Raw genomic sequence first — 27,618 nt, 5'->3', positions numbered from 1 at the left:
AATCTTTTTAAATTTATTGAGGCTTGTTTTATGTCCCAGCATATGATCTATTCTGGAGAAAGTTCCGTGAGCACTAGAAAAGTATGTGTATCCTGGTGATTTGGGATGTAACGTCCTGTATATGTCTGTTAAATCTAATTCATTTATCAGATTGTTTAGGTTTTCAATTTCCTTATTGGTCTTCTGTCTGGTTGATCTATCTATAGGAGAGAGTGATGTGTTGAAGTCTCCCACAATTATTGTGGAAACATCAATTGCTTCCTTTAGTTTTGCCAGTGTTTCTCTCATGTATTTTGTGGCACCTTGATTGGGTGCATAGACATTTACGATTGTTATTTCTTCTTGTTGAATTGCCCCTTTTATTAGTATGTAGTGGCCTTCTTTGTCTCTCAAAACATCCCTGCATTTGAAGTCTATTTTATCTGAGATTAATATTGCTACACCTGCTTTCTTTTGGCTGTAGCTTGAATGAAATATTTTTTTCCATCCTTTCACTTTCAGTTTCTTTGTGTCCCTGTGTCTAAGATGAGTCTCTTGTATGCAACATATTGATGGTTCATTTTTTTTTGATCCATTCTGTGAATCTATATCTTTTAATTGGGGAGTTTAATCCATTTACATTCAACGTTATAACCGTGAAGGCATTTCTTGAATCAGCCATCTTATCCTTTGGTTTATGTTTGTCATATTTTTCCCCTCTGTCTATTAATATCCTTTATTGTACCCATACCGAATCTCTTTAGTACAGAACCTTTCTCCAAGTCTCTCTGTCCTTTCTTTGTTTCTCTGTCTGTAGGGCTCCCTTTAGTATCTCCAGTAGGGCAGGTCTCTTGTTAGCAAATTCTCTCAGCATTTGTTTGTCTGTGAAAAATGTAAGCTGTCCCTCAAATTTGAAGGAGAGCTTTGCTGGATAAAGTATTCTTGGCTGGAAATTTCTTTTATGCTTTCATTTTCCATTCTGTCATCTTCCAGGTCACTGATTCGTTGTTCAACTTCCTCTAGTCTTGTACTATGAGTGTCCAGAATCTTTTTAATTTGGTCAACAGTTTCTTTAATTTCCATAAGATCATCCATTTTTTTATTTAGTCTTGCAATGTCTTCTTTATGCTCTTCTAGGGTCTTCTTGATTTCCTTTGTATCCCATACTATGGTCTCATTGTTCATCTTTAGTTCTTTGAGTAGCTCCTCTAGGTGCTGTGTCTCTTCTGATCTTTTGATTTGGGTGCTTGGGCTTGGGTTATCCATATCGTCTGGTTTTTTCATATGCTTTATAATTTTCTGTTGTTTTTGGCCTCGTGGCATTTGCTGAACTTGATAGGGTTCTTTTAGGATTTGTAGACCTATTGAAGTCCTTATCTCTAATTTATCAGATCTACAGCTTCGTGGAGTACACTTTCTCTAACTAACCAGCAGGTGGCGTCCACGAGCCACCTGTTCTCCACAAGCCAGTTCTCCCCTGCTTAGCCTTTTTGGTGAGTGGGGGAGTGAGTCTTGTGGGGTCCAATTGGTGTACCAAGCTTGCTTGTGTAGTTGGTGTTGCCAGCCCTGTATATGGGGCGTGTTTCTGGGCAGTCAGGGAGGGGGGGGTGGCTCTAACAATCAAATCTCCCTGGTGATCCTAGAGTTTTAAAGCTGCTGCAATAGTCTAATCCTTCAGTTCAGTCCTGCCACAGTTTGTCTCTGCCACTGACCCACAAGTCCTTGGTATTGGCGTATGGCTCCTGAGACTTGCAAGTAGGCCCCTCTTCCAGGCTGTGCACCCCGGGTCCTCTGTTGAGGGATGACTGTGCTATGTCACAGGTGAGTGCCGTCCCCCCAGGGCAGTTCTGGGCTGCTGGGCTGTGTAGGGAGGCTCCCAGTCTGCTGAAATGATGGCTGAATGGGGCTTTGTTAATTCACACTGCTCTACCTTCCCAACTCTGGGACAATCAGCTGAGGTTGCAGGGAAGGCTAATGTCCACGCCCAGTTTTGTGGTGTGTGCCTGTTATTTGAAGCGCTTCCGTCACACTGGGTTGTCTGGGGCAGCTCTGGGCTATGGGGCTGGAGATGGGCAGGAGTGTTTCCTGTCCACCAGGATGATGGCTGTGAGCGGACACCCCCCTTTTCTTGGGAAGTTGTGGTGTTTAGTGAATTTTCTCAGCCACTGGATTATTGCCTTTTGTCTCAGAGCTCTCCTAGTTCTGCTCTTGACTTGACCTGCCCAAATTGCAATTCTTTGAAGCTTTCTGTATTGGGCTTCTTAGAGTTAATTGTTTTAGAAAAAGAAAAAAGGATTAAAAAAAAAAAAAGGGCCCTCCTCAGAGATCTAATGGGCTATTGAAATGCTAAGAGACAAAGCAATTAGGGCCATTAAGGAAAGGTCCACAGGGCAGAGAGATCAGCTTTTCTTCGGGATTTGCATATGAGCCTCAGGGCCTGAGCTCTCCCTTCCCCTTTCTATGTTCACCAGAACTCCAAAAATCCTCTGCTTTTATTTTGGAGTTTTTCGTGTTGTTGTTTTTTTCTATGCCTGTCTCCTCTCTGCTGGGCTGGCTGCTCTCAGATTCTCTGGTGTCTGGTCTCCGTCTATCTATGGTTGGAGTTTGGATCCGTAGAATGAGTTTCCGATAAGGGCTGCCACTGCAGTTCTCCTTTCTCCTTCCCGGAGCTGACAGCCCCTCCTCCCCCGGGACTGAGCCTGGCAGGGAGGGGCGCGGGTCCCCTGGCCGCAAAAACTTACAGATTTCGCTGATCTCAGCAGTTCCACGTTTTCATGAGTGTTGTATGAAGTATGCCCAAAGTCAGATTGCTCTGTGGTGTCCAGTCCACGCAGTTCCTGGCTTTCTACCTACTTTCCTGGAGGAGTAACTAAAACATACATCTCACCAGTCCGCCATCTTGCCCCGCCCTCTTCAGCTGTGTGATTTTAAGTCGCTAAGGTTGGGGCTAACTTGTTATGCAGCAGTAGCTAGCTCATACAAGGGGAGACACGGGGAATAAACACACCCCCTTGCCCCAAATACACCCCTCGGAACCACCCAAGTGCTTAATTTTTCATTGCAGTTATCTGCTTCTATTATACATTTACTTTATTTATTATATGTATGTAAACTTAATGTCTAACTCCCCACCTCTCCCTCCAAGAACGTCAGCTTTCTGAGAGAGGGATTTTTTCTAGCAGTGTTTCTTCTTTGCCATGGCCCCAGTGCCCCAGAGTCTGACACCTAGTAGGTGCTCAATAAATACACTGTGAATGAGAAAATGGATTAATTAACCTGCACGGGGAGACGTCAGTGAGTCTGGGTTGAGTTTAGTATGAGGTCTGGCTAATGGTGAGTGCTGCACGCACGTCAGCTGTCACTGCTCCTGGTTGAATAGGGTCCTCGGTCACATCCAGGAGAGGGGAGCTGGGGCCTGCCCTAGGGGTGACCTCAGCCAGCGGAGCTGCAGGGTGAGCCTGGAGATGGGGTCACCGGGTGGGGGGGGAGATCTTGGCCCCCGTCCCCGGAGGCTGGGGGCAGCAGGACCAGAACTGCAAAGCTGGATGACCCAGAGATGGGTTAGCAAACTTTTTCCATAAAGGACCTCCGAGAATAAATACTTTCAGCTTGGCGAGCCATTCATTCTCTGTCGCAACTATTCAACTCTGCCGCTACGTGGCACAAAATCAGCCACCGAACATCTTCACGCAGACAGGCCTGCAGCTGTGTCCCAATAAAACTTTATCTACAAAAACAGTGCCCGAAGTGGGCACAGAATTCAAGATATTCTGCATGATGCTGGGTTTTGGGGGGCCCCAGGCAGTGGTGTGTTGGTGAAGGCGTAACAATAACTGATTTGTAGCGTTTGCCAATTTCCGTGGTGTAAATACCTCCCACCGTGGCCAATTTTAAGCTACTAACATGGTGTTGGTGAGGACGGAGTTGGAGAGGCGTTTGCCCACGTCCACAAGGAAACACGCCCGAGAAGTTCCTCCCGACCCTCTGTGTTTAGCAGCACAACAACCGGAAGCAACATCAGTATCCGCAGGAAGGGATATGGTTAAACGCTGGCTCACGCCAACCACAGAGTTCTACACCGTGATTCCAAAGTAGGACGCAGATCTAAATGATCCACAGGGAGAGATCCCCAGGACATATTGATTTTTTTAGGGGGGGGGGGAGAAAAACATCCCAGGTGTTCGACAATTTGTAGCATTTGAGCCCAGATCAACCTTGAGCAGGAATCTCTGTCCGTTGTGATCCCCAGTCCCTGGCACACAGTCGGCGCCTAATACGTGTTCAGCAAAGGAATCGATTTTTGTCAAAATAACTAAGTATACCCGTGCTCCTGGCTGTTTGTAAATGAGGAGAAAAAGCTTCGCCGCGTGGGAAAAGGCTTGGTGAGTGGGTCCCGGGAGTGTCCACTTATTTGATTCAAAGTGATGCGTGTGTCAAAATTTTACAAGAGGTAAAGAAGTAAAAGCTATGTGAACGTGGGTGGGGAGGGGCACACAGAAGCTGAGACTGGGGTCCTGGCTCTCCTTGCCTTCCGGAAATGGCGATCTCCAGGCCCTGGGAGGTGAGGGGCACCACATCTCCAGCAAAGGGAAGGTGGGGGGCTTCTTTGTCTCAGCCTTGGAGGAGCCAGATGGCTCCTTCCTCTTTCCTGGGAGGTGGGGGTGAGCTCGGGGCCCCAGGCTCCCCTTCCTCATGCCCCAGAACCCCTGAATGAAGGACTTCACCCAGCCCGTGAACCTCCTGCATGCACAGCTGGGGAAACTGAGGCCCAGGTGGTAAGGACGATGTCTAACCACATTGATTGTGAGCCCGGAGGGTGCCCACCCAGGCCGAGGGCTGTATGTGGATTTTCCCTTCAGTCTTCGGGACATGAGCAAACGGGCCCAGAGAGCTGGGGACGGGGCCTGTGCTCCCAGCCCATGGGCCCTGCCGGGAACACATAGCAACAGAGGGCCGTGGCCAGGGGCCCTCATTCGTTCGTTCCTTATTTAATAAGCACCTACTATGTGCAGGTCCCATGCTGGGCAGGGGGGGAACAGCAGTGAACAAGACAGCCACAGAGAAGCGTGCATGTGAAGCGGAGAAGACGTGGAGCCCGTGAGCACCGAGTCAGGGCCCGTCCCTCTGTCCACAGCCCTCCATGGCTCCCACCTTCCTCGGGGGAAAAGCCCAAGTCCTCCCCGCAGCCCACCAGGCCCTGCACGCCCTGCCCTGTCCCCTCCCTGCCCTCCCCCCCCACACAACTCCTCGTTGTTTCCCCGTAACGCCAGGCCTGGGTCAGCCCCAGGGCCTTTGCACGGCTGCACCCTCTGCCTGAAACGCTCTTTGCTCATCTGCCACCTCCTCAGGGAAGCCTCCCTTGCCTGCTTCCCCCCAATTCCCACCCCTTTCCATTGATTGAATATTCCTTAGCACTCAGCACCTTGTCGTGCACTATTAAATTTAATTGAATTAATTTACTTATGATGATCATTGTCCATCGCCTCCTTCCCCTTCTCGGTTGCAAGCTCACGAGGATAATGTTTTTTTCCTCCCTATTCTATTCATGGCCAAATCCCATGTGCCTGGTTCCTAAGCTCGGTGCCCACGGGAGGCAAGTATAAATATCTGTGGGATAATACAAGAATTCACGCCAGCAGAGGCCTCACCCCGCAGCCCCCCTGCGGACGCCGGCAGAGAGCAGGTGCCAGGGCCAGTTTGGGGGTGCACTGGGTTGAATTATGTGCCCCAACACGGACAAGGTCTTCATCTTAATCCACATCACTGTGTGTGTGAGCCCAGTGGAGCCAGGCCCTCTGGAAGGTGTCATTTTTAGTCACGGTGTGGCCCAGCTGAGTCAGGGAGGTTTTAATCTGGATTCGTGGAGGCCTTAAAAGAGAAGACACCGGAAGCCAGAGTAAGAGAAAGCCACGGGGGAGAGCTGGAAGGCCGGGTCCGCAGAACCTGGGAGGGAAAGGAGGGCACCCGGCCCTGAGACGGGAAAGCCAAGGAGTCCCGAGGACCGCGGGCGGCCACCGCTGAGCCAGGGTGACAGGTTTGCCTCGCTGACGCTTTGACTTTGACTTCGTCAAACCGCAAAGCAGTGGGCAAATGAGTTCCCAGAGTTTCGGCCAACTCGGCGCAGGCTGTCGCAGCAGCTCTTTCCTTGGTTCCGGACAGCTCTGTGGAGGGAAGGGACGGGGCCCAAGCACCGAGGCCGTCCAGGCGAGGACCCACGAGTCCCGGCCAGTGGCTTCTGGATGTTGCCTGTCTGAACGCGGTGCCAGGGGTGGCACGGGAGGGCCGGGTCCCGGGGTCCTGGAAGGCTGGTGGGGGCAGCCTGTCCACTCCGACGCGGCCGGAGCTGTCCCTGTGACCCCTGACCTGAGATCAGTTGCTGCTGCTGCTGTCCTCGCTGTCCGAGTACGCACCCAGCTGGCTCAGGGAGGAGGAGCCGGGCATCTGGGGCGCAGGGTCGGCCGCCTTCCCGTTCTGCGGGGTGCCTGGGGGAGAGGCGGGAGTCAGCCCCCCACGCCGTGGCCCTGCAGTCCACCTCTGGGCAGGTCTGGGGGGGCAGATCCCAAGATAAGTTGAGAGAGTGGGGTCAGCTGTTTCTGCTTGCTGATCTGCGAGGCCCGGGGTGGACAGGGGGCTTTACACCCACCTGCCCCCCCAACCTGGAAGCTCTGCACCTGAAAACTGACCTGTGGAAACCCCCTGCCCAAGTGGGCAGAGGTACCTGTGCCGGGGTGCCCCCGGTCTGTTTACGACAGCAGAAAACAGAAGCTGCTGCAAACCCCAAAATTTAACCACAGGCCATGGTGATGAAGGGGCATAAATCCTAGTCCCCGTCCCTGCACCCTGACTTCACTTCTCTCGGCCACGTTCTCCCCGTCACACAAACGGGGACTGTACCACACTGACGACCAAGGCTCCGTCCGTGCCGGGACCCACCGCAACCGGCTGGCGGGGATCGGCTCACTGAACACCACAAACCCTCCAGGAGGCGGCTCCAGAATTCTCCCCATGTTACAGAGCAGGACACTGAGGCCCGGGCAGTAACGCACCCCAACTGAGGCCACGAGGCCAGCGAGTGAGCGGAGGTTTGGAGGACCCTCTACACTGACCCCCACTCTGATCCCCACCTCCCGAGCCTGGCACGAGGAGTCCCAGGTGGCTCACACGGATACACGGCAACCGAGATGGAGACCCCCGGGAGACAGGGTGGGAGGTTGTTTGCTGACAATGGACGATGGGGACTTGATATTTTATTTTACGCACTTCTGTGTGACTTGGGTTTTAAAAACAGGCACAGATAAGATGTTGAAGGTGATCTTAATGATGTGGGAATGCTCGGGAATGACTATGGTTCGTTAATTTTCTTGTGGTACGTCAGGAGCATATTGGAAGTAATGAAGTTATTTCAGGATATTTGTTTTTCTTATTTGTTTGTTTTGTTTGGGAATTTTTTAAAAAATATTTTTTGATAAAGTTAATATAAAAAAAAAAGCACGTGCTCCTTATGTAATTTAAAAAAAAAAATCAAGCAGACAAGAGAAAGAAACAAGGACTCTACTCCCGCTCCCCTAGCTGGAGTTGGGGGGACACCTCCCCCCATCCTCTGAAGGGCCCTGAATGGCAGAGGGGGGCACTGCTGCCCCCAGTGGCCGCCACAGGTATTGCGCTCAGCCGGGACCTGGGGGACACTCACCTGGGGCAGGTGTGGCCTGGCCCTGCCCAGTGCTGCGGTTCGGGTCCATCCTCCTCACCACGACCAGGTCTGACAGCTGGGGCCCACGGCCAAGGCCGATGCTCTGCTCCCAGCTCTCCGCCTTCCTCTTGGCCTTCGGGGCCTGTGGGGTCATGGGGGGCCAGGGGTGAGGGGGCTGCCCCAGAGCCGCCTCCTCCCTAACCCCAGCCGCCCGCTGAACCAGCCGTCAGGGGGTCTTTGATCGCCTCCCTTTTCCCCTGACCAAGTCACTCCCCTGCTCTAAACTCTACCATGGCTCCCCATTGCCCTCAGGCTGGTACTTGAGCCACCTGCTCCTTGTCCATGCTCTCTAAATCCCGCCATGGCTTCTCGCCTTTGTCCAGGCCACTCTCTTCACCTGGAAGGCCCCCTTCCCCCTGGCCTCACTTGGGGAACTCCTACTCGGCTTTCATCCTTCCCTGCCCAGCTCAAGCGACCCTGCCCTTGAGGCCTTTGGTTGCAGCTCAAGGTCACGCTGTATATCCCACCCACGTCCCCTCTACTGCCTTACGATCCATTTCCCAAGCTCGGCCGCCTCCCTGGCTAGTTTGCTGCCTTGTCCGCGGGGCTGCAAACAGTTGTCGGCGCACAGCAGGTGCTCATCTGATGTGTTTGAGCGAATGGGTGGAAACGGAGGCATCTGCTTCGGGGACTAGCTAAGGGGAGGCAGGAAGGGGTTAAGCACTGCCTCTAGCTCTCCACAGCACCAGAAGGGACCCGTTTATCTGCTTTAGGTTATAAATGGGGAAACTGGAAAGCCCTGGATTACAAGCCCCCATCTGTGGGGTGGGGGGCAAAGAGAGATGGTGCACAAGTCACTAAATAATCGGGACAACGTCTGTCTTGATAAGTGCAGTGAAAGCCTAAGGGGAGGGAGTGGCCACCACTGATATGGTGATCTGAGAAGGTCTTTAGTTAAAGAGATGGACAGGTAAGCTGACAAGAGGATGCCGAGGGGGCATTAACAAGAGATCTGAGGAGAGGGAACGGCGAGGCCAAGGCTGCTGAGCGGGACTGAGCTGGTGCGTGGAGGGTGGTGAGGAGGCTGGTGCAGCTGCAGCCGTGGATGGAGGGGAGGGGGTGGGAGACTAGCAAAGACAGCAGATGCTTTCTCATCCCAGCCCTTTGTCAGGCACCATCACAGCCTCCCACGGCAGGCCCGGAGCTGAGAATTACACAGATCTAGATGTTCCCAAACCCAGTTTGTGCCAATTGTGCTCATCATCGTATGAACAAACCAAGGAAGGAGAGGCATGAAAAGGGAGATGCGGTTTCTATGAAAGTTAAGGCAAAGGTTTTAAAAAGGCCCGACAAAGGAATATTGTGTAAAAACAAAGCAAAATGACCTGTTACCACAGTAGGTATAAGTCCAAGAACTAAAAATGGGAAAAATGGTAACTAGAAAAGGTCAGATCGCTTTGAAAATGGCTTCAGTCTCTTGCTTTACTTCAAGAAAAAAAAAAAAAAAGGAAATAGTAAACAATGTAATCCAGGGGGGTTTATGCAAGAAAGCCAGCGTGAGAACCTCAAGCAGGGGCCCTATCCTTACGAAAAAGGTCTTGGTTCTACATCAAAAGATTAAAAGTGAGAGCTCGAGAGCTCCCTTCTAACGGTTATGGAGTTCTTAGCTGGACCAGCAATGCCTCCAGAAAAAACTACATTTCCCAATGACCTTTGCAGCTGGATGAGGTCAGGTGGTTAAGTCCTGGCCAATGGGATGGAACTAGAAGTTTAGGCTGAGTTGTGGGGGGAAGGTGCCCCTAAATACCCTCCCCTCCACCCCTTACCCCCTCCACCGGTTGGGATGCAGACGCTGCAGCACTGAAATGCCTCGTGACGAGGGCTTTGTCCTAGTGACGGTCGGGCAGGGAGGTTCCCGGGCTCCTGACACCACGGGGCCACCCTTCTCCCCTTCTTCCTAGTAAGATTCAGAGCTGGGCCCTGGGCTGCCCGGCCAGAGGCCACACCTCCCAGCCCCTTTGCAGCCAGGTGTGGCCATGTGACTAAGTTCCAGCCCCTGGGGTGTGAGAAGACTCCAGACCCGCCTCCCCGGGGGTGCTCCCAGCCAGCTGTGACCACAGATCTGGAGGCGACAAACCAGGGATGGGCAGAGCAAGGAGCTGGAAGGGGCCTGAAGTGCCCAGAAGTCCTGGACAGTCATCCTGGGACTAAAAGATAAACTTCCATGAATTTGGGGGTCTCCCTGTTTCGGCAGCTTACTCGGGGGTTGGCAAACGACAGACTAGCGGGGCCCGGCGTCTGTCTTTATAAACGAGGTTTTCCTGGCACGCGGCTATGCCCATTTGCTTATGTGTCACCTATGGCTGATTTCACGTGACCAGGACAGAACCGAGCAGTTGCGGGAAGGACCCTCCAGCCTGCAAAGCCGACAGCATGTACCGTCTGGCTCTGTGGGAAGCAGCTAAGCCGACCCTGGGTTCACGGGTCCCTGCCGGACGTGAGGGTAAGTGGGGAGGTGGGCACCCACTCACCTCGTCCAGGATGGCAGTGGGGCTGGGCCGGGTGGCTGGGCGGGGTGTGGCGGGAGCGGCCTCATCCTCCGAGTCAGAGTCCCTCAGCAAGCGCCGTTTTCTAGCTGCTTCCACCAAAGCTCTGTGGGATGGAACATGGGTGCCTGGGGACACACATCCGACCGGGGGACAGGGCCTGGCTCTCCCCTAGTGCCCCAGCGAGGGGCCTGGTCCCCTGGGAGGGTGCTGACCCCGCAGCCCTTTCCAGACCCTTGCAAGCAGGAAAGGGGTGGCGTCACACACGTCCCCCCCTTCTTATCGTCTGCTGAGGACAAGGAACTGGTTAGGTGCTCGGATGCCGGAACCAGCCTGTCTGCGTGGCCCTGGGGTGGTTCCGGGGCCTCCCAGGCCTCTGTCTCCTTGTCCATCTGTCTCCTTGTCCGTCTGTCATGATGTTCCCACCAACCTCCAGGGCTGGTGGTGAGGGAGGGCGTCAGAACAGTGCCGGGCACCCAGGAAAGGCATAAAAATGCTGGTTCCTGGCCCTGTTATTCATTCTCACGATGACCTCTGCACCCATTAGGTGCCCACTGAGCACCTACTACATGCTCAAGAATGTTCTAGGCCCTGGGGATGCAGGAGAAGCTGGACAAAGTCCCTGGCCCCACAGCTCAAACTCTAAAGGGAGGAGAGTCAGTGAACCAGGAGAGGAGGAATCAGAGAGAAGCTTCCAGGAGGGATGTGGCAGGCCTGGGAGCACCGCCAGGCCAGGGCCTGGGACTCACGCCGTCTCCCGCTCATCCTCCTCCTGCTCCCGCTTCTGCCGCTCCTCCTCGGACAGCCGGTGCTGCCGGAGCATGGCCTCGAAGTCCACGTGCGCCTGCCGCTGGTTCAGGTCCTTGAGCTCCTGCAGGTTCTCCAGAACCTCCATCTCCAGCTTGGAGTCCTTGGTCCGGTTCTCCAGCACCTGGTAGGGGTGGTGGCACGGGGCTCGGTCTGCCGGGATCCCACCTGGCGATGGCTCCCTGCCGGGCAACGGAGGTTCCCCGCGAACCTGGAGCCTCGACTCACGACACCTGCCCAGGGACCTCCTGCCCGGTCCCGTCATGTACCCGTTTCCCAGATGCAGGGACGGGAAGGGACGCTGGAGGCTGCACCCCAGGGCCTGGTGGGGCCCTGCCTCGCTCCATCTCTCAGTAATGAAAATAACGAAGCACCGACTGCGTGCAAGACGCCGGGCTAAGGCATTTCCAAATAGCATCTTGTTTTATCCTCATCACAAGCCTCGTTTTACAGAGCGGGAAACTGAGGCTCTGAGAGGCGACTCTGGAGCCAGGCAGGTGAGGGTGTGATCCTGCCTTGGCAGGTTCCTTGGGGCTTTGCTTTATTTTACCCCCAAAGAATGGCAGTGGTGGCGGTTTTAATGTACAGTCACAAATCCTTGGACACTCTGCCCTTTAAAAGGTGGAGCTAATTCCCTTCTCTTGCGGGTGGGCCGGGCTTCCGTTTCTAATGAACAGCAGATGACAGAAGTGACAACCTGTGGCTTTAGGAGAGTCAGTCTTAAAGACGGCGTCCCCCCGGCTCTCTCTCGGGTCACTGGCTCTGGGGGAAGCCGCCCACCCTGGTGTGAGGACAGTCGAGCAGTGCCACGGGGAAGTCCACGTGGTGGGGAAACCGAGGCCCCCAGCCCCCAGCCACGGGAGTGAACCAGCGTGGAGGTGGCCCCTCCAGCTGCGGCTGAGCCTTCCGTTGATGCGGCCCCACTGACCACGTGACCGCCACCCCGCGGAGGGACCCCGAGCCAGGCCCACCCAGCCAAACCCTTCCCGGATCTCTGACCCTCTTTGGCTGTGTGAGATAATAAATGTTTGCTGTTTTTGAAGCTGCTAAGTTTGGGGGTAACTTGTTACACGGCAACAGCTGACTGACACTGGATTAATAACCCCTTGCTGGCGAAGGGGGACTAGGGAGATGTGGGCAGCACTGAGGCAGCTCCGGGCATATAGCAAACCCTCTGTGAGGCCCATTTTCCCTCCCACTTCTCTGCACGGCTGTTGAAAATGTTGGGTCAGCTCTGATGTGGCTCAGAAAATGCACACTTAGCAGAGACGTGAAAGTCCAGAAACGGAGGAGAGGAGGGCACATGTTCTCTCTAGTATTTCTAAGGACAACCAAGAAGTCCACTGGGGGGTAAAAACAATGTGTTCTGCAGACTAGCAATAATAATATCAACATTTCTGGGGCACTGATGATGTGGCAGGCTCTGTTTGGGGAGTGGACTAATTTAATCCTCCCCCAAAACTGAGAAGGAACTGGTTATCAAAACCACTTTACAGATGACAACATGGAGGCACAGAGAGGCCAAATGACTTGCCCAAAGTCACACAGTCAAGACATGTTCAAGAGAATTTTAAAAACTTTTATGGTTCCTCATCTTGATACTCACTGGCCTGATGGGTAAGAGGGACCTTGTCAGAAAACTGGGGGACAGGTGGCTGCAGAAAGCACCTTCCATTCTGAAGGCTCCTGCCCCTCTGTATCAGTCAGCTATTGCTGTGTAACAATGTACTCCTAACTGTGTGGCTTAAAATGACACAAATTTGCACATTCTCAGTTTTTATGGGTCAGGGATCTGGTATGGCGTGGCTGGGTTCTCTGTTCAGGGTCTCGCGTGGCTGAGCTCAAGGGACAGCATCTTGCCTCAGGCTGGGGGTTCTCGTCTAAGCTCGTTCAGGCTGTTGGCTGAGCTCAGACTCAGGTCCCTGTTTCTTCGTTGGCTGTTGCCTGGAGGCTGCTCTCAGTCCCCAGCGGCAGCTAGCCGATCCCTGCCACGTAGGCCCCAGAACCACGTGGCAGCTGTTCCTTTCAGGCCAGCGGGAGTCTCTGCTGCTTCAAATACCTGTGATTTCCCAATCTCTGACTCTGCACCCAGGTTAAAGGGTACGGGTGATAAATCGGACCCACGTGGAGGAACTCCCTTCTTAAGGCAACTGTGCCACGTAACTGAACCCAACCCCGGAGCGAGATGCTTCCAGTTCGCAGTCTGGGGATCCTGCAGGGCACGGCATGAGCCACGGGGGCCTAGATCTTTGGGGACGTCTTAGGTTCTGCCGCCCACACTCCCCTGCGACAGGACAGGGCACTGCCACCGCCACACATGTGCACACACACGTGCACACACACGACACCCGGCTCACCTTCATGGGGTTGTTTAACTCCTCATCCTCTCGCTCCTTCTGCACCCTCTTCTCTTCCTCCTCCAGGAGCTTCTCAGCCTGGAAGTTCCGCGTGGCTCCATGCTCCATGGTGTAGTCTGTGTTTTCAGGATCCGTCTGCGGGGGAGGATGGACTGGTGGATGCCGGAAGCTTCTCCTAAGCAGCTCCCCGCACTCTGAGACATTTTCTGCCCCTTTTAAAATCCTTCGACCTTTTTAATTTTTTTCTTGTCTTATCGTTTTATCTAGCGGGGGTGTGTATCTCTCTTTCTAGTACCTCCCGTTGTCTTCTGCAGAAATGCCTGACTCCTTCGTGTAGTTTTAAGACCCTTCCCTGCCATGCATTGCCCTCTGCTCTGGGCCTCCCAACTCTCAACATTTCCGCAAAGAGAAGTCTCTAGCCTTTGCACATGTTGTGCCTTGTATCTTTTTTTTTTTTTTTAATTTCATCTTGATTATCGAATGCACATTCAAGTATATGTTGTGCTTGTTTCTATTTGTTTTTATAAAACAGTGAGGCCTGGAAGAGAAAAACATGACATCAGTGAAAAAACTGAAATGCGCATGATCCGGAGTTTCATTAGCAGTCGAGCACTGACGTCGGTTGCGAGTTTGGGCAAACGTTCCCCAGTGAGGTCAGGGACAGCAGGAACTCTCCAAACTACCCTTGTCAATGTTCTATAGATCTAAAATTCTACCAAAATAAAAATTTTATTATTGAGAAAAGAGAGAGAGGGGAAGAAAGTGTTCCTATGTGTGCGTGCCTGAGGTAATAAAGAATCTGGGTGGCCTCTGACCCCAAGTCCTTGGGCTTTCAGGAACGACAGGGGTGTCTCTGTTATCCGTGGGGTCCCCCCCCCAGGCTGCGCTCTCTGTGTCTCTTCTCTGGGCTGGATCTGATTTGGATCCCTTAGCCTATAAAAAGGCTGTGATTGTAAGCACGGCGCTTTCCCGAGTTCTGGGAGTCGTTCTAGTGAGCTAAGGAACCTGGGGAGGTCTTGGGGTCCCCCAAATTGGAGCCAGTTGGTTAGAAGTGAGGGTGCCCTGGGAATTCCAAAACCAGCAGCTGGAGGCTGTGCCCCGAACCTGTGAACCTGCATAACTCTGGGTTCTTAGTGTCAGAAGGCACAGCGATATGTACAGAGAAACTCTGAGAACCATCCCAGAAACTGGTAAAGTGTTTGCTCCCGTGCACTGGGGCTGGTGGGGCAGCGTGGAGCAGGAAGACAAATATTCCACCCTTTCCCAGAAGTGCTGTTTAAATTCTGTTTTTACTACATGTATATACACTTGGAAATATAGGTATATATAAATACCTTAATCCTAGTTACTTAATCACCCAAAATCCTTCTACCAGAGATGCCAATTTATAACATTTTGCTGTATTTCCTCCAGTCTTAAAAATGTTTAAAACTTCATGTGTATTCACTGATGTGTAAATCAAACACACAGTTTATAAATCAGGTTAAAATTCATTTTCTGGAAACAACCCAAATACCCTGAATGCAGAAACAAAATGTGGTCCATCATGCAATGGAGCATTTGGCCGTAAAAAGGAAAAAAGCCCTGATCCAGGAGACAACACGGATGAACCTGGAAGACATCGTGTTGAGAGCAAGAAGCCAGACACGAAAGGACAAACAACGTAGGATTCCGTTCATATGAAATGTCCGAACAGACAAATCGTTTGTGACAGAAGGTAGACCGGTCAGGGAAGGGGCGGTGGTGACAGGAGTGGGCAGTGACTGCCAACGGGGACGTGGCTTCTTTTCAGGGTGATGAACACGTTCCGGAACTAGACAGCAGTGTGAGCTGCGAAACGTCTGTGAATACACTAAAAACACTGAACTGTACTCTTTAAGTGGGTGGGTTTTATTGTTTGTGAATTTTATCTCAATAAAACTGATAAAAGAAAGTAAATAATTAAAATATGTAATTAAAAAATAAAACCTGGTTCTTTCAATTAAATCTTAGTTTTTAATAAAAGAAAATAAGCTTATGGCCAAAAAAATATTCTAATAGTATGGAAATATATGAAGAGAAGACTGTAAGTTCTTTCTGTCCTGTCCCCACATGCCCAGTACCAGTCTAGCAAAAACAAATAAGAGTAAAAACATGACTTTTTAAATTGGCTATCTACTAGTCCACTGTACAAGAGACTGTCCATCTAACCCCGTTACTGTACGTCTGGGTTGCGCCTCGTGTTTTGTCTTATTATAAATAACTGCAATGAACATCCTCCCCTTCGTCTGTTGCCTGGAAACAAACTGAAATGTGGTTTCCCTGGAGGGAGGCACCTGAGCAGGGACCCCGGGGTCTCCCTGGCCTGGCCGGCCACCCCACCTTGAAGGTGATCTCTGCCAGGCAGCGTGTGCACTTGATGTAGAAGCGGAAGATGGGCAGGCCCAGGTACACCTCGTCCTGCACCGTCTCTTTGCGTGCGTTGAACTTTTTGCCCTTGTAGATGTATTCTCCGCATGTCTTACACCTGGGGGGACAAAGCGGAGGGATTTGTGCCGTCTCAGTGCTCTGGCTTCCACTGATAGGATGCTACAGCATTTGGGGAGATGGCTGCTTGTACGCCTCCCGTGACGGGGAGCTCCCTTCCTGTCGAGGTGGCCTGTCCCACCATGGGTGCCCATTCCCCCTGCCTGCTGTGCTTTTCTCCTTGTTGACGTCTGCTTGGGATTCAGCTGGAGCGTCCCCTCCTTGGGATACAGCCACCCCTGTCCCCAGAGCCAGCCTGCTAGGTGAGGCTCCCAGAAGCAAGTCTGGTGCCAATGGGGCACTCCAGGCTCCTGGCTGTTCCTACAAACACCCCCAGGCCCTTCCCACCCAGCCTTGGCCCCCAGCTGTGACATCAGTCATCCTTTAGATCCCAGATTCACACTCATCTTCTCTGACATTTCCCCATCACGTGGTCAAGCGCCCCCTCCCTTCCCTGCTGACAACCCAGTCACCCGCCCTCCTGCCCAATTTTGGTCTTCCCCAAGCACCTCGTGTGAATCCACCTGAGTTCTCATCATCTCCACTCCCTGTCAGACCAAGGGCTCCAGGAGGACAGGGACTGTGTCTTGTCCTCAAGGGTCCCTGGCACCCAGCGTATTACCTGACAAACAGCAGGTGCCCAATGAATGTTTGTTGAATGAATAAATGAATGAATGAAGGGGAAAGAGAGAACATCAACAGGTCAGCATGGCCTCAACAAGGGCTGGGTACCATCGAACCAAAAGTGCCTTTGATTGTTAGGTGCATTCGGTTTCAGACAGGTAAAAAATTCTGGGTTTTAGAACAGGCTAAGATACAGTTGTTACAAAGTGCCACATGAACCCTGAAGGCATAACTCTGAGTGAAATAAGCCAGACACGGAAAGAGAGATATTGTATGTTACCACTAATGTGAACTCTGTGAAAAACATAAAATAAATATTTTATAACGTAGAATGTAGGGGACCTAGCAATAGACAGCAACTAGTGAAGGGGGAACGATAATCTAATAAGAACAGATAAGCTATGGAGGGTAATCTCAAAGTTATGGGAATGCTCAAGAATGATTATGGTTTGCAAACTTTCTTGGGGTATGGTGGAAACGTGTTGGAAGCAATGTAGTTATTTTAGGTTATTTGTTTTTCTTATTCCTTTGTTTTGTTAGGGTTTGTTAATTTTCTTGGGGTATGGGAAGGCCAAGCTGGAAGCAATACAGTTACTTTAGGTTATTTGTTTTTTCTATTCCTTTGTTTTGTTTGAACTTTTTTTAATTTTTTGATAAAGTAAAAAAAAAGCTAAGCTAATTAAAAAGTTAATTAGCGTCCATGTAGTTATTTTACGTTATTTGGTTTTTCTTATGCCTTTGTTTGATAATGGTTGGTTAATTTTTTGGGGGTAGGGTAGGAACATGTTGGAAGCAAAGTAGCTATTTTAGGTTATTTGTTTTTCTTATTCCTTTGCTTTGTTTTGTTTAAAATGTTTGTTGTTTGTTTTTTAATTTTTTGATAAAGGTAAAAAAACAGTGCTATGAAGAACAAGCTCTGGGGATGATGGGGAGAACACTGGAGGGGTCGGATGGGGGACTGGGGGGCCTCTTCGAGCTGGGGGGGGCTTGGGCAGGATCTGGAAGACGAAGAGGAGCCAGCTACGGCGAGAGCACAGGGTGGGGTGTTTCTGGCTTGTGCCAAGATCCTGCGGCAGGAAGGCACTTGGTGCATTGGGAGGAGCTGAAATGTATGAACAGGGTCCCCCCCAGGGCTCTGACTCTCTACTCACATGGTAACTTGTGATCGAGACCTCGGGGGGCTCTACAGAGATTGGGGGATTTAGTCCTGAGAGGTGAGGAGAGCGAGACTCAGAGCGGTCGCCTGCTTCTCCAGGGCTGCTGACTAGCCTGAGCACCAGGCCGGGCCACCCCTCCATGGACGCCGGGACCTGGGTCTGTCTGCCATGGGTGGTGCGAGGGTGCGGGGGCCAGCAGGGTCCACTCACCTCATGTTGAAGGGGGCCATCAGCCGCACCACATACTGCCGGTCTTTGGGGAGTTTGAGCTTGGGGATCTTCGACGGGTCAAAGTCGGGCGGGTAGTATTTCTGCAGGGGAGAAGGAGGCGTCAGGGTGAGCTATTGTCAGACTCAGGCCATGGACAGAGGGAAGGGGCTTTGGGGAGCCAAGTCGGGGGGCCCAGAGACTACCCTGGTTTTGCCGATTTGCTAGGAGGATCCCAGGGCTCAGCATACAGTCATGCTCACGGCTCAGATTTATTATACCCAAGGATACAAAGCAAAATCAGCAAGGGAAACAGTTGTGTGGGGCCAATTCCGGGGGAGACCAGGCACAGGATGTGCTTAATTCCTCAATTCCTCCAGCGACGAGATGTGACAGCACATGTGAAATGTTGTAGATTAGGGAAATTCGGTAGAAACTCAGTGCCCAGGGCTTTTATTGGGGCCTGTCAGGTGGGCAACTCTGCCTGGCACGGGCCCGAGTTCCAGACCCCCAGAAGGACAGTCAATGCTCAGCCTAAACCACGTTGGGGGCAGAAACAGTTTAGAAACAGCACACTCCCTCTTATCCACCAGGATGATGGAACCCTCCCCAACTCCAAGTTCCCAGATGCCAGCCTCTGTGAACAGCATCCTCCGATCTGTTACATTAAATCTTTTCTGCATGGGAGTTCGAGGTGGGAGAAGCAGGGAGGAGTTCAGATCATGGAAAAATAACTCCATCAGATAATCGGGGTGTAAAGCATTTTGGGTTCTCACAGCCTCCTTACAATGGCTGTACCAGATAGCGAGTAATGTGCCCATTTTACGGAAGAGAAGGGGAGAGCTGGAGGGCTGAGCTCCTTGGGGATCACACAGCGTGAGTGGCGGGACTGGGATTCAAACCCAGGGACATGGTGTGGTACAGAGATTAGGAGTGTGTACTGCAGAGTCAGGGGGCCTGAGATTGGCCCCTCCACTCTCTGGCTCCCCCCTTTATCTCCCTGAACCTCTGTTTCCCAAACTGAAGGGTGGAGAGAACCTAAGCTTCTATTCAAGAGGACTGTTAGGTTTAGGTCCTGGGCCCTCACCCCATCCCTGCCCTTCGGAATTCTGATAAAGCCACCGCCCCTCCCCGTTCTAGGAACCCTGCAGGTCCACAATAAGCCACAGCCACTGACTTAGGAATCGTGAACTTTTAAAATTTTAAAGGTTCCCGCTCCCAAGTCCCGGCTCTCAAACCAGCTAACGGAAATCTGCCAACTACCCCCTTTCCCAAAAGTAGCCACTGAAAGACTGCAAACCTAAACCTGCCAGCCTCCCTGGCCCTGGACAAAGAACTTTCCGCCAACCATCCTTTATAAGCCCTACTGATCCCTTGGCTTGCGGTTGTCGTCATCCTTTGGCTTCAGCCTGTCTGTGCATGGCCGGACAATAAAACTTTTGATCGAGCTTTTGTCTCTTCTTGATTGAAAAACCTAATAAGGAACCATTGCGAAGACTTGATCAGGAGAGCTAGGGGCCCAGCATATGGAAGCATCTATCAGCAAACAGTGGAAACAGAGGAGCTCCTGGATGCAGCCTCACCTGAACCCGACTCTCCAGCCACGAGGCCTTTTCATGCTAATTGTCACACAAGGGCTGGGGCTGGACTCTGCCTATCGGGAACCCTCCACGGGTCTGTTCTCTACTCCATCCTGATATCTGGGAGTTGCATACTCCCAGATCAGGGGGCTCAACACCTTGCTGGGAGCATATACCCTGGGAAGAGAGTGTGGGGCTCAGAAGCCGAATCCTGCCTTCCAGAAACCTCCTCCACCCCCAGGAGTCCTCGTTTTCCCTCAACAGTGTTGGAAGAAGTTGAAGCAAATGGGAGAATCCCCGGCCACGTGAATGAAAGAACTTGGGAAAGTCTCGCCTTTCCAAGGCCCACGATTGGTTAGAAACCAGAAAAGGGAGGAACTTAAGAGAGCTCCGCCCCTGGAAGTGGCTGCAGAGGACAAGGCCATCAGCGTTTTTTTTTTTTTAAAAAACCCGCCCCACAAGGAATGTGATTGGATAAACCCTTCAAAAAACCCAATCAGGGTAAGTGACTGTGTAAACATCTCAAGCTCCGCCCCCAGAGTTGCTTGCGGCTTAGCGAAGCCCCACCCCCAATGGACGCTGATTGGGAGGGGTTTCCGAAACCCCGCCCCGCGGAAGGCCGCTGGGAAAGCCCCGCCCACAGGGAAGAAGAGAAAGGATTCCAGTAGGAGAGCGTGAGAGGCCCGTCTCTGCTGGAGCCCAGAGACGTCCCGCCCCGAGAAGAAAGCCCCCGTCGTCCACCACTTACGTTTAGAACTTTTCGCTCCGACATTTTGACCTCCCACTCTTCTCACAAGCCCCGGAGAACTGCTCAGGCTCGGTATTTAACGACCGGCCAAGTACTTCCGTTGACGTCACTTCCTCTCGCCACTCTGATTGGCTACCGCATCCGCAGTATGCTTCGTCATTGGCTCAGCACCCCGCCTGTCAAGAGCCGGATCCTGTAGCCGTCCTTCCGGAGCTGCAACCTGGGTGGGGCGGCACAAAGGTTCCGGGGACGCTTCTCGCGTTTGGAGACGTTGGGGGAGGGCCCCGCGCCCCCCGGAGGTCGGCAGCGGCTCGTTACAACCGCCGGGAGGCGACATGGCCGCCGGTCGCGACACCCCGGGTTGTTCATCCTCTTAAATGACAAAAGGAGTGTTGATCGCCTGCCCTGCTGATGGATTCCGGGAACCCAGGCACCGGCCCGGTCCTTTGCGCCCCTATGACGGCTTACACTTGTCGCGACCACCCCATGCTTGTCCCGAGCCACGGACAGAGACTTGGGATCTGTGATCTCATTGACTTGGGATCTATGATCTAATGAGTTAATAACCATTAATTAACGGTTGCACAACCCACCGGCCCAGCCCCGACCCCACGGGCGTGGAGATCGGCCGTGCCCAGGACTGAGTCCTCTCCAGGTCTCCACCCACGTCCGTTGAATGAAAGGAGGAAACGGATCCATTCCATTTACCAAGATTCTTTTTTAATGAAACGATTCAAAAAGCTCACGTTCACGGTTCACAGAGCTCTGCCCTGCGGACAAAGGAGGGAGTGCATCCCCATTTCACAGATCAGGAAACTGAGGCTCAGAGAGGCGAAATCACTCGTTGGGAGGTTGTCCAGCAACTTGGCAGCAAAGCCGGGGTCAGCCTGATGCCGTCTGCACCTCCAACGGTGGCAGGCGGGGTGGGGTGGATGTCAGGGCCCCAGCCCCTCTGTGGGGGAGCTGGCAAGACCCCCTGACTTGCCCGGGGTCACAGGGGCAGCGGCCGGGAGGCTCCAGTCGCTGGGTTCGCCATAGTCCGTGAGGTCCTGAGCAGACACCTGGACGCAGTACCTGGCTCGGGGCCGCAGAGCTTTGAAGGTGAAGGAAGTGGCTTCGATGGGTCTCACCTGAGGGCAGAAAGGGGGGCCGGGTGGCTTGGAACGAGGAGGCTGGGAGGGGCCATTGCGCCATCGGGAGAAGCGAGGTACAGCGCCCGTGAACGGGGCTCCCTGCTCCAGGCCCCGCTGCCCACCCTACACAACACTCCCTACAAGGCATCTCCCCAACACCCCACTTCTCCCTCCCAATCCTAACCATTCTGCCTCTCAGGGCGTGGATCCAGAGCCACCTGTCAGGAACCCTTCCTGGAAGCCATAGGCTCCGCCCACCTGGGGATGCCCCTCCCACCAGGACCCCCCCACCCACCAGCAAACCTGCTCTCTGGGTCCCCCACCCAGAGCTGCTGGCAACCCCCTTCCTCGACACCCCCCTCCCTCCTTAGCCTCTCTGTCCCCTCTCCCTCCTAGAGCTTGATTTTCTCCTACTGGTCCCCCCCTCATCTCACTGCACCCCCTCCCACCATTCCATAGCCACCAGCGGGATCCCTGTAACTCCAGATCTAATTATTTCCCTCCCTCCCTCTATCTGAGCTGTCCAAGATGGTAGCAGCGTCTGGCTATTGAGTAAACACAGAAATGAATTAATTAAAGCAATTAATTAAGCACAATAGCTGCACGTGCCTATCAACTAATTATGGTAATTGACTCATGACAGTAGCTGTGCATGGCTGTTAATGAGTTAATAACCATAATTAATGGTTGCACAATCTTAAGACGTATACTCGAAACCATGGAATTATACATTTTTAAAGTATAAAGGGTGACTTTTGTGGCAATAAGGAATTGCAGAAACTGAAGTGAAATAAAATGTAAAATTCAGTTCCTGCGTTGCAAGTGCCACTCGGCAGCCACACGTGGCAGCCGGTGGCTACCATCCTGGACAACACATATACGGGACATTTCCACCATTCTAGAAAGTTCTGTTGGACAATGCCATAAGGCTAAACCCTGCAAAGGCTCAGCTTTTTTCCTTGCCAAGATTCGAGGCTGCTTGGTCCACGGCTGAACGCTTCCAGTGCTCACTGGTACCCTGCCTTGGTTTGCTTTTTCTTTTTTAAACTTGTAAAACATCTCTTTGTTTTTATTTGAGGTGTGAAATTCACATACCGTAAAGCTCACCATTTTAAAGCGAACAGTTCGGTGGCATTTAGGACGGTCACCGGGTTGTGCAATCGACACCAGTAGCTCAGAAACATTTTCATCACCCCTTAGCCCTTAGCAGTCACTCCCCCGCAACCACTAATCTACTTCCTCTCTCTATGGATTTGCCTGTTCTAGATATTTCACATGGTATTTGCCCTTCTGTGTCTGGCTTCTGTCACTCAACATGATGTCTTCAAGGTTCATCTACGTTGTAACATGTACCAGCCTTCGCTTCTTTTTACAGCTGAATAATTTTCCCTCGTATGGCTAGGCCACGTGTTATTTATCCATTCATCTGTCGAGGGGCTCTTGGGTTGTTTCCCCCTTTTAGCTATTGTGCAAGTATTTGAGTCCCTGCTTTCAGTCCTTTGGGGTTCACACCTAGGAGTGGCGAGGCTGGGCTGCCTTTATTTTATGTACCAGTAACCCCGAGATCTGTGCGAGCCCCAGCACCCCTGCAGGCCTCTGTGCTATGCCCTCCATGTGATGTGCCCGGGTACCAATCACCTTTCCCGGCTGCCCCTCGCCCACCTCACCTGGCGGAAGTGGGCAGCTCCGTGGTGCTTGTAGCGGATCCGGTATTTGAGCAAGAAGATCTCCGGGAAGGGCCAGGATCTGGGGGGTTCCCATTGAACTTGCAGCCACTGCCCGGCCACAGGGCTCAGGCGCACGTCTTCTGGAGGGTCCGGTTTGACTGATGGACAAGCAGGAGGCCGGCATCAGGTCCATTCATTCATTCATTCATTCATTCATCCAACCAACACGTATTTAGGGGGTGCAGCTGTGACCAAGACAGACCCAACCCCTGTCCTCCTAGAACGTACACTTTCCCAGGGGAGAAGACAGGAAAGAAGAAAAATCAGATCAAAGAGAGCAGGGAGGAGAGTTTGGAAGTGCAAGGCGAGGAGTGGGTTGAGATATTATTCATATGCCATAAATTTCACCCCTTGAAAGTGTTCAATTCAGTTCAGTATATCCCTAAGGATATTCTAGTTCCGGAACATTTTCACCATCCCCGAAAGAAACCTCATCGCGTTAGCAGCCGGTCCCCATTATTCCTTCACCCAAGCCTTAGGCAACCACTAATCTGCTTTCTGTCTGGATTTACCTATTCTGGATCTTTCATATTCTAGTGTGTGGCCAGATTGCATTTGTTTACCCTTTCCTCCGTCGATGGGCTGGTTCCACCTTTCGGCTATTAAGAATAATGTTGCTATGAAGATTTGCGTACAAGACTTTGTGTGCACGTGTGCATTTCTCTCACGTGGCTACCTGGGAGCCGGATCGCTGGGTCATACGGTAAGTCCAAGTTTAAGCTTTTGAGGAACCGCCAGGCCATTTCCCAAAGTGGCTGCACCATTTTACGGTCCCACCAGCAATGTGTGTTCGGATTTGGGATTTTTAGTAGTGTGTTTGGGGAGGCCTCACTGACATGAAATTTGACCAAAGACCTGAGGGAGGTGTCTGAAGGAAGGGTGTTCTGGGAATGGGGAGCAGCCCGTGCAAAGGCCCTGAGGCAGGACCGGGCCTGGTGTGTTGGAGGAGCAGCGAGGAGGCCCGTGGGGCTGGAGCGTAGGGAGCGATGGGGAGAGCAGGAGGATGGGAGGGCAGGGAGGGGACAGGGCAGGGCGTGCAGGGCCTGGTGGGCCACAGGGAGGACTTGGGATCCCCCCCACCCCTGAGGAAGATGGGAGCCATGGAGGGTTGTAGGCAGAGGAGGGACGGGCCCTGACTCGGGGCTCACAGGCGCCCTCTGGAGGCTGTGGAGAGGACAGAGTGTGGGGTGAGGGCAGAACCAGGGAACAGGGCGGGGCTTAGAATGAGGGCAGAGCCAGGGAAGGAGGTGGGGCTTGGAATGAGGGCGGAGCCAGGGAAGAGGGTGGGGCTTGGAATGAGAGTGGAGCCAGGGAACAGGGCGGGGCTTGGAATGAGGGTGGAGCCAAGGAACAAGGCTGGTCCAGGCAGGTGACAATGGGGGCTGAACCAGGAGGAGGCAGAAGACAGATCCAGGACAGATTGTGAAGCTGTAGCTGACAGAACCGGATGACAGGTAGGAGAGGTGGCTGTTGGTGAGAGATAGGCGGGGTGGGGGGAGCAGGGATGGGGGGGGAGCAGGGATAAGATGCCCCCCGCCCCCCACCCCCTGCCTCCCACTCACTGATGTGCTCGGCGATGAAGGGCACGAGGGTGCTGCTGACCCCCCCGGCGTGCACGGCCGTGACGTTGAGCACGTAGGGCACCATGGAGAACATCTGGACGTCGGGGATGGCACAGCTGGTGGCCTCCGGTGATGGCTGGAGGCAGGGCCGGCTCTCCTGGGCGGCCACCCCAAGCCTGGGTACAGGGTGGGATGCGGTGAGGGTTTGGGGGCACAGTGGGGGGGACAGCGGACGGGGAGCCGAGGGGCTGGGGCCTGCGCTTGGCTCTGCCAGGAGCTGGCTACGTGACCCTGGGGGCACTGCTCACCCCCAACAGCCCAGAGGCCTCAGTGACCGAGGGTCAGGGGTCACGAGCCATGGGGTGAACACTCGGGTTTTCAGAGTTTAGAAGTTTCTGGAATGACAACATTCCATCTTCAGAATCCCAACATTCCAGAGGTCTACAGATTCGTGTGCTCTGGAACTGGATTCTCTGGATTCCTGGGACCCCAAGATTTTAGAACTTAGAATGTCGGTGCCGCCCAATAGAACTTTCTGCGAGGTTCTGTGTTGGCCATCGTGGGAGCCACTGGACATATGCGGCTACTGAGCACTTGGCATGTGGCTAGTACCACTGAGTGCGACTTCTTAATTTAATACAGTTTGATCTAATTTAAATTTTAACAGATGATACTTGATTTAGCCACTGGAAAACTTGGAAAAGTTTTTCAGAACACTTGGATGTGCAACTCTACTTCAACTGCAAATTTTACAAGGTCTAATTACAGCTCAAGTATTTCCAATGAAAATTTAGCAACTGAGTTAAAATGTGCTGTATGTGTAAAAAACACAAGGACTTTCAAATACCCATATTATTTCATCAGTAATTTAAAAATTAAATATGTCTAATTTTACGATATTGATTACACGTTGAAATGATAATCTGTTAGATATCCCCATTAAATAATATTAATATAGACTATAATATTGGCTACATAGATAAATAATCATAAACACGAAATGAAATCCTATCAAATGATACATATCTGGAATATTTAGATCTTATTTAGATAAAATAAGTAAATTAATTCCCCCCCCTTTGTTTTACTTTTTTAACGTGGCTACTAGAAAATGTTACAATGTCATATGTGACTCGGAATGTGTAATTTTAGGAACCGTTTCCGTTGCACCGCACTCCTGGAGAATTCTGAGGATCTCGGGTTCCTGACCCCACACCCCGAGTCTCCATGTCTCCCGAGGCTGGGGGCAGTGGCCCCCGAGTACTGGAATTCCCACCAAGTGCCCAGGACGTCCCGAGGCCCTTCCCTCTCCCTGCCCAGGCTCTCTGACCTGTAGGTGGCCACGAAGGACGTGTTCCCGGTGGAATTCGGGGCTGGCGGCAGGGTCCAGGAGCAGTCCACGGCGACCGGGTACCTGGGGGCCTGGCACCGCACCCTGGGGGGCGTGGGGGCAGCTGGGGGCCACCGTGGGGGGGAGAGAGAGGTGTGTGAGCCCCCGATTCTCTCCGAGACCCCACCGTGTGTGCTGTCCTGCCAGGCCACCAGCTCGCTGCAGGCACACAGTTGGTGCCTAATAAATGTTTGTGGGATGAATGAATGAATGAATGAATGAATGGCACCAGATCACCTCTCACCTGCACTACACCCCACCAAAGCAGGAGTTATTAGCCCACTCGCCAGATGGGGAAACTGAGGCCCAAGGAACCACAGAGGAGACCCGGGGGGGTGGGGGTCCGCATGTGGGGGGGGGTGTGCATTTCCCTGAACCCCATTTTGGAACATTTTGCTTTGAATGACATGAATAGGTTCCTATTCCGAAACGAAAGCCTGCCATTAAAACATGTATCTACATTCGAGTCCGTATCGACATCCATAGCTGTGTCTGCATCTTTTTTTCCTTTTTCCGCTCCCTGCCTCCGTTTCCCCACCTGTACAATGGGCTGGAAACCCCCGCCCTGCCAGCAGGCGGGCCCCACCACCCTTCCGCCCCAACCCACGCGTGCCCAAACACGACCTAGGGTGGCAGGTCGCGGTCCTGCCCCCTGCCTGGGATCCCCCACCCCCCCCATCCTGAGCCCGGACCACCCCCCGCCCCGGGGGCCCACGCACCTTCCCTTCCACCGCAGGGCGTGCAGCCCACCCAGAGGGCGAGGGCCAGGAGCAGTCTCGGGATCATGCTGCTCCAGGGAGGGGAGCTGGGATCTGCCTGGAGAGGGGAGCTGAGCCCCGGGGCAGGGTCCGGCCTCCCTCCCCTCCCCTCCCCTGGGGCTGAGTCACGGTGGAGCCCACAGCTCAGGGGAAGGGGAAAGGGGCTGAGAAAAAGGAAGCGGCGGGGACCCGGTGGCCTTTCCCAGCACGGCCTGTCCCCTGCCTTCCTTCCGGCTCCGGCTGGAGGGGGAACCCCCAGGGAGGGGGGAGATGACATGGAGAAAGAGAGAGAGGGCCAGAGAAGGAAGGGGACAGGGGAGAAAGACAGGAGACAGGGACAGACACACAGACCCAGCAGGAAAGAAAGCCACCCAAAGGGGCAGCGCCCCAGTGCCACCATCACTGTCACCAGTGTCTGAACCAACCCAGAGGCCAGCCCGAGAGATGGACGGACAGACACACGGAAACACAGAGGGGCAGGCCAGCACCTGCGGGGCATGGGGCCCACCCTGGGCAGCCGAGGAAACCCCCACGGGCAGGCTGGGCACCCTCGGGGACTCCCGTCTCCCCTCCCTGAGCTGGAAAGAGCCAAGAAACCCCAGGGGCTTTCGGGGGGATTTGCCAAGGGACGGGGGGCTCAGAGCGAGGAAAGTGAGGTGATGAGCCGTGCAAAGGCAAACCCTAAGGAATTTTTGGGGGGCCTTTTTTGGGGGTCACTTGGATTTTTATACAGATACTGCCCTGCAGCTTTCTTTACTCAACGGCTGAGCTCTCGGTGCCCCCAGGCACACACCCCAATATTTTGCGCGGAGGCAGTGAATGCCTTGCTCGCCTCACCCCTTGGGCCG

At 53.0% G+C, this 27,618-nt stretch overlaps 2 protein-coding genes and 1 long non-coding RNA gene across 4 annotated transcripts; 1 reads left to right on the top strand and 2 right to left on the bottom strand.

The window, feature by feature from the left end:
• Positions 1-6,215: 6,215 nt before the first annotated feature.
• Positions 6,216-20,300, bottom strand: YJU2 (YJU2 splicing factor homolog). Its single transcript, XM_037824102.1, has 8 exons — positions 20,201-20,300; positions 17,876-17,976; positions 15,741-15,885; positions 13,380-13,514; positions 10,965-11,146; positions 10,201-10,321; positions 7,670-7,811; positions 6,216-6,461 (listed from the first exon to the last, which is right to left on the bottom strand). Exons 1-8 carry the CDS (start codon positions 20,222-20,224, stop codon positions 6,349-6,351), a joined length of 963 nt encoding a protein of 320 aa, XP_037680030.1. The 5' UTR covers positions 20,225-20,300; the 3' UTR covers positions 6,216-6,348.
• On the top strand, positions 20,089-26,067 carry LOC119525392. Its single transcript, XR_005214958.1, has 3 exons — positions 20,089-21,301; positions 23,598-23,763; positions 25,775-26,067. It is a non-coding gene; the product is annotated as an uncharacterized LOC119525392 (long non-coding RNA).
• Positions 20,899-27,464, bottom strand: EBI3 (Epstein-Barr virus induced 3). Of its 2 annotated transcripts, XM_037824100.1 has the most exons (5): positions 26,732-26,958; positions 25,953-26,076; positions 24,623-24,798; positions 23,001-23,158; positions 20,899-21,330 (listed from the first exon to the last, which is right to left on the bottom strand). In XM_037824100.1, exons 1-5 carry the CDS (start codon positions 26,796-26,798, stop codon positions 21,136-21,138), a joined length of 720 nt encoding a protein of 239 aa, XP_037680028.1. In that variant the 5' UTR covers positions 26,799-26,958; the 3' UTR covers positions 20,899-21,135. The 2 variants fall into 2 exon arrangements, with proteins under 2 accessions (XP_037680028.1, XP_037680029.1); XM_037824101.1 differs by lacking the exons at positions 20,899-21,330; positions 23,001-23,158; positions 24,623-24,798 and having other exon boundaries at positions 24,805-26,076; positions 26,732-27,464.
• Positions 27,465-27,618: the final 154 nt, after the last annotated feature.

Source organism: Choloepus didactylus (assembly GCF_015220235.1).
Source record: "Choloepus didactylus isolate mChoDid1 chromosome 25 unlocalized genomic scaffold, mChoDid1.pri SUPER_25_unloc1, whole genome shotgun sequence".
Lineage (NCBI taxonomy): Eukaryota > Metazoa > Chordata > Mammalia > Pilosa > Megalonychidae > Choloepus > Choloepus didactylus.
The sequence above is the reverse complement of the archived record's forward strand: the minus strand, read 5'-3'. Positions and strand labels throughout refer to the sequence as shown.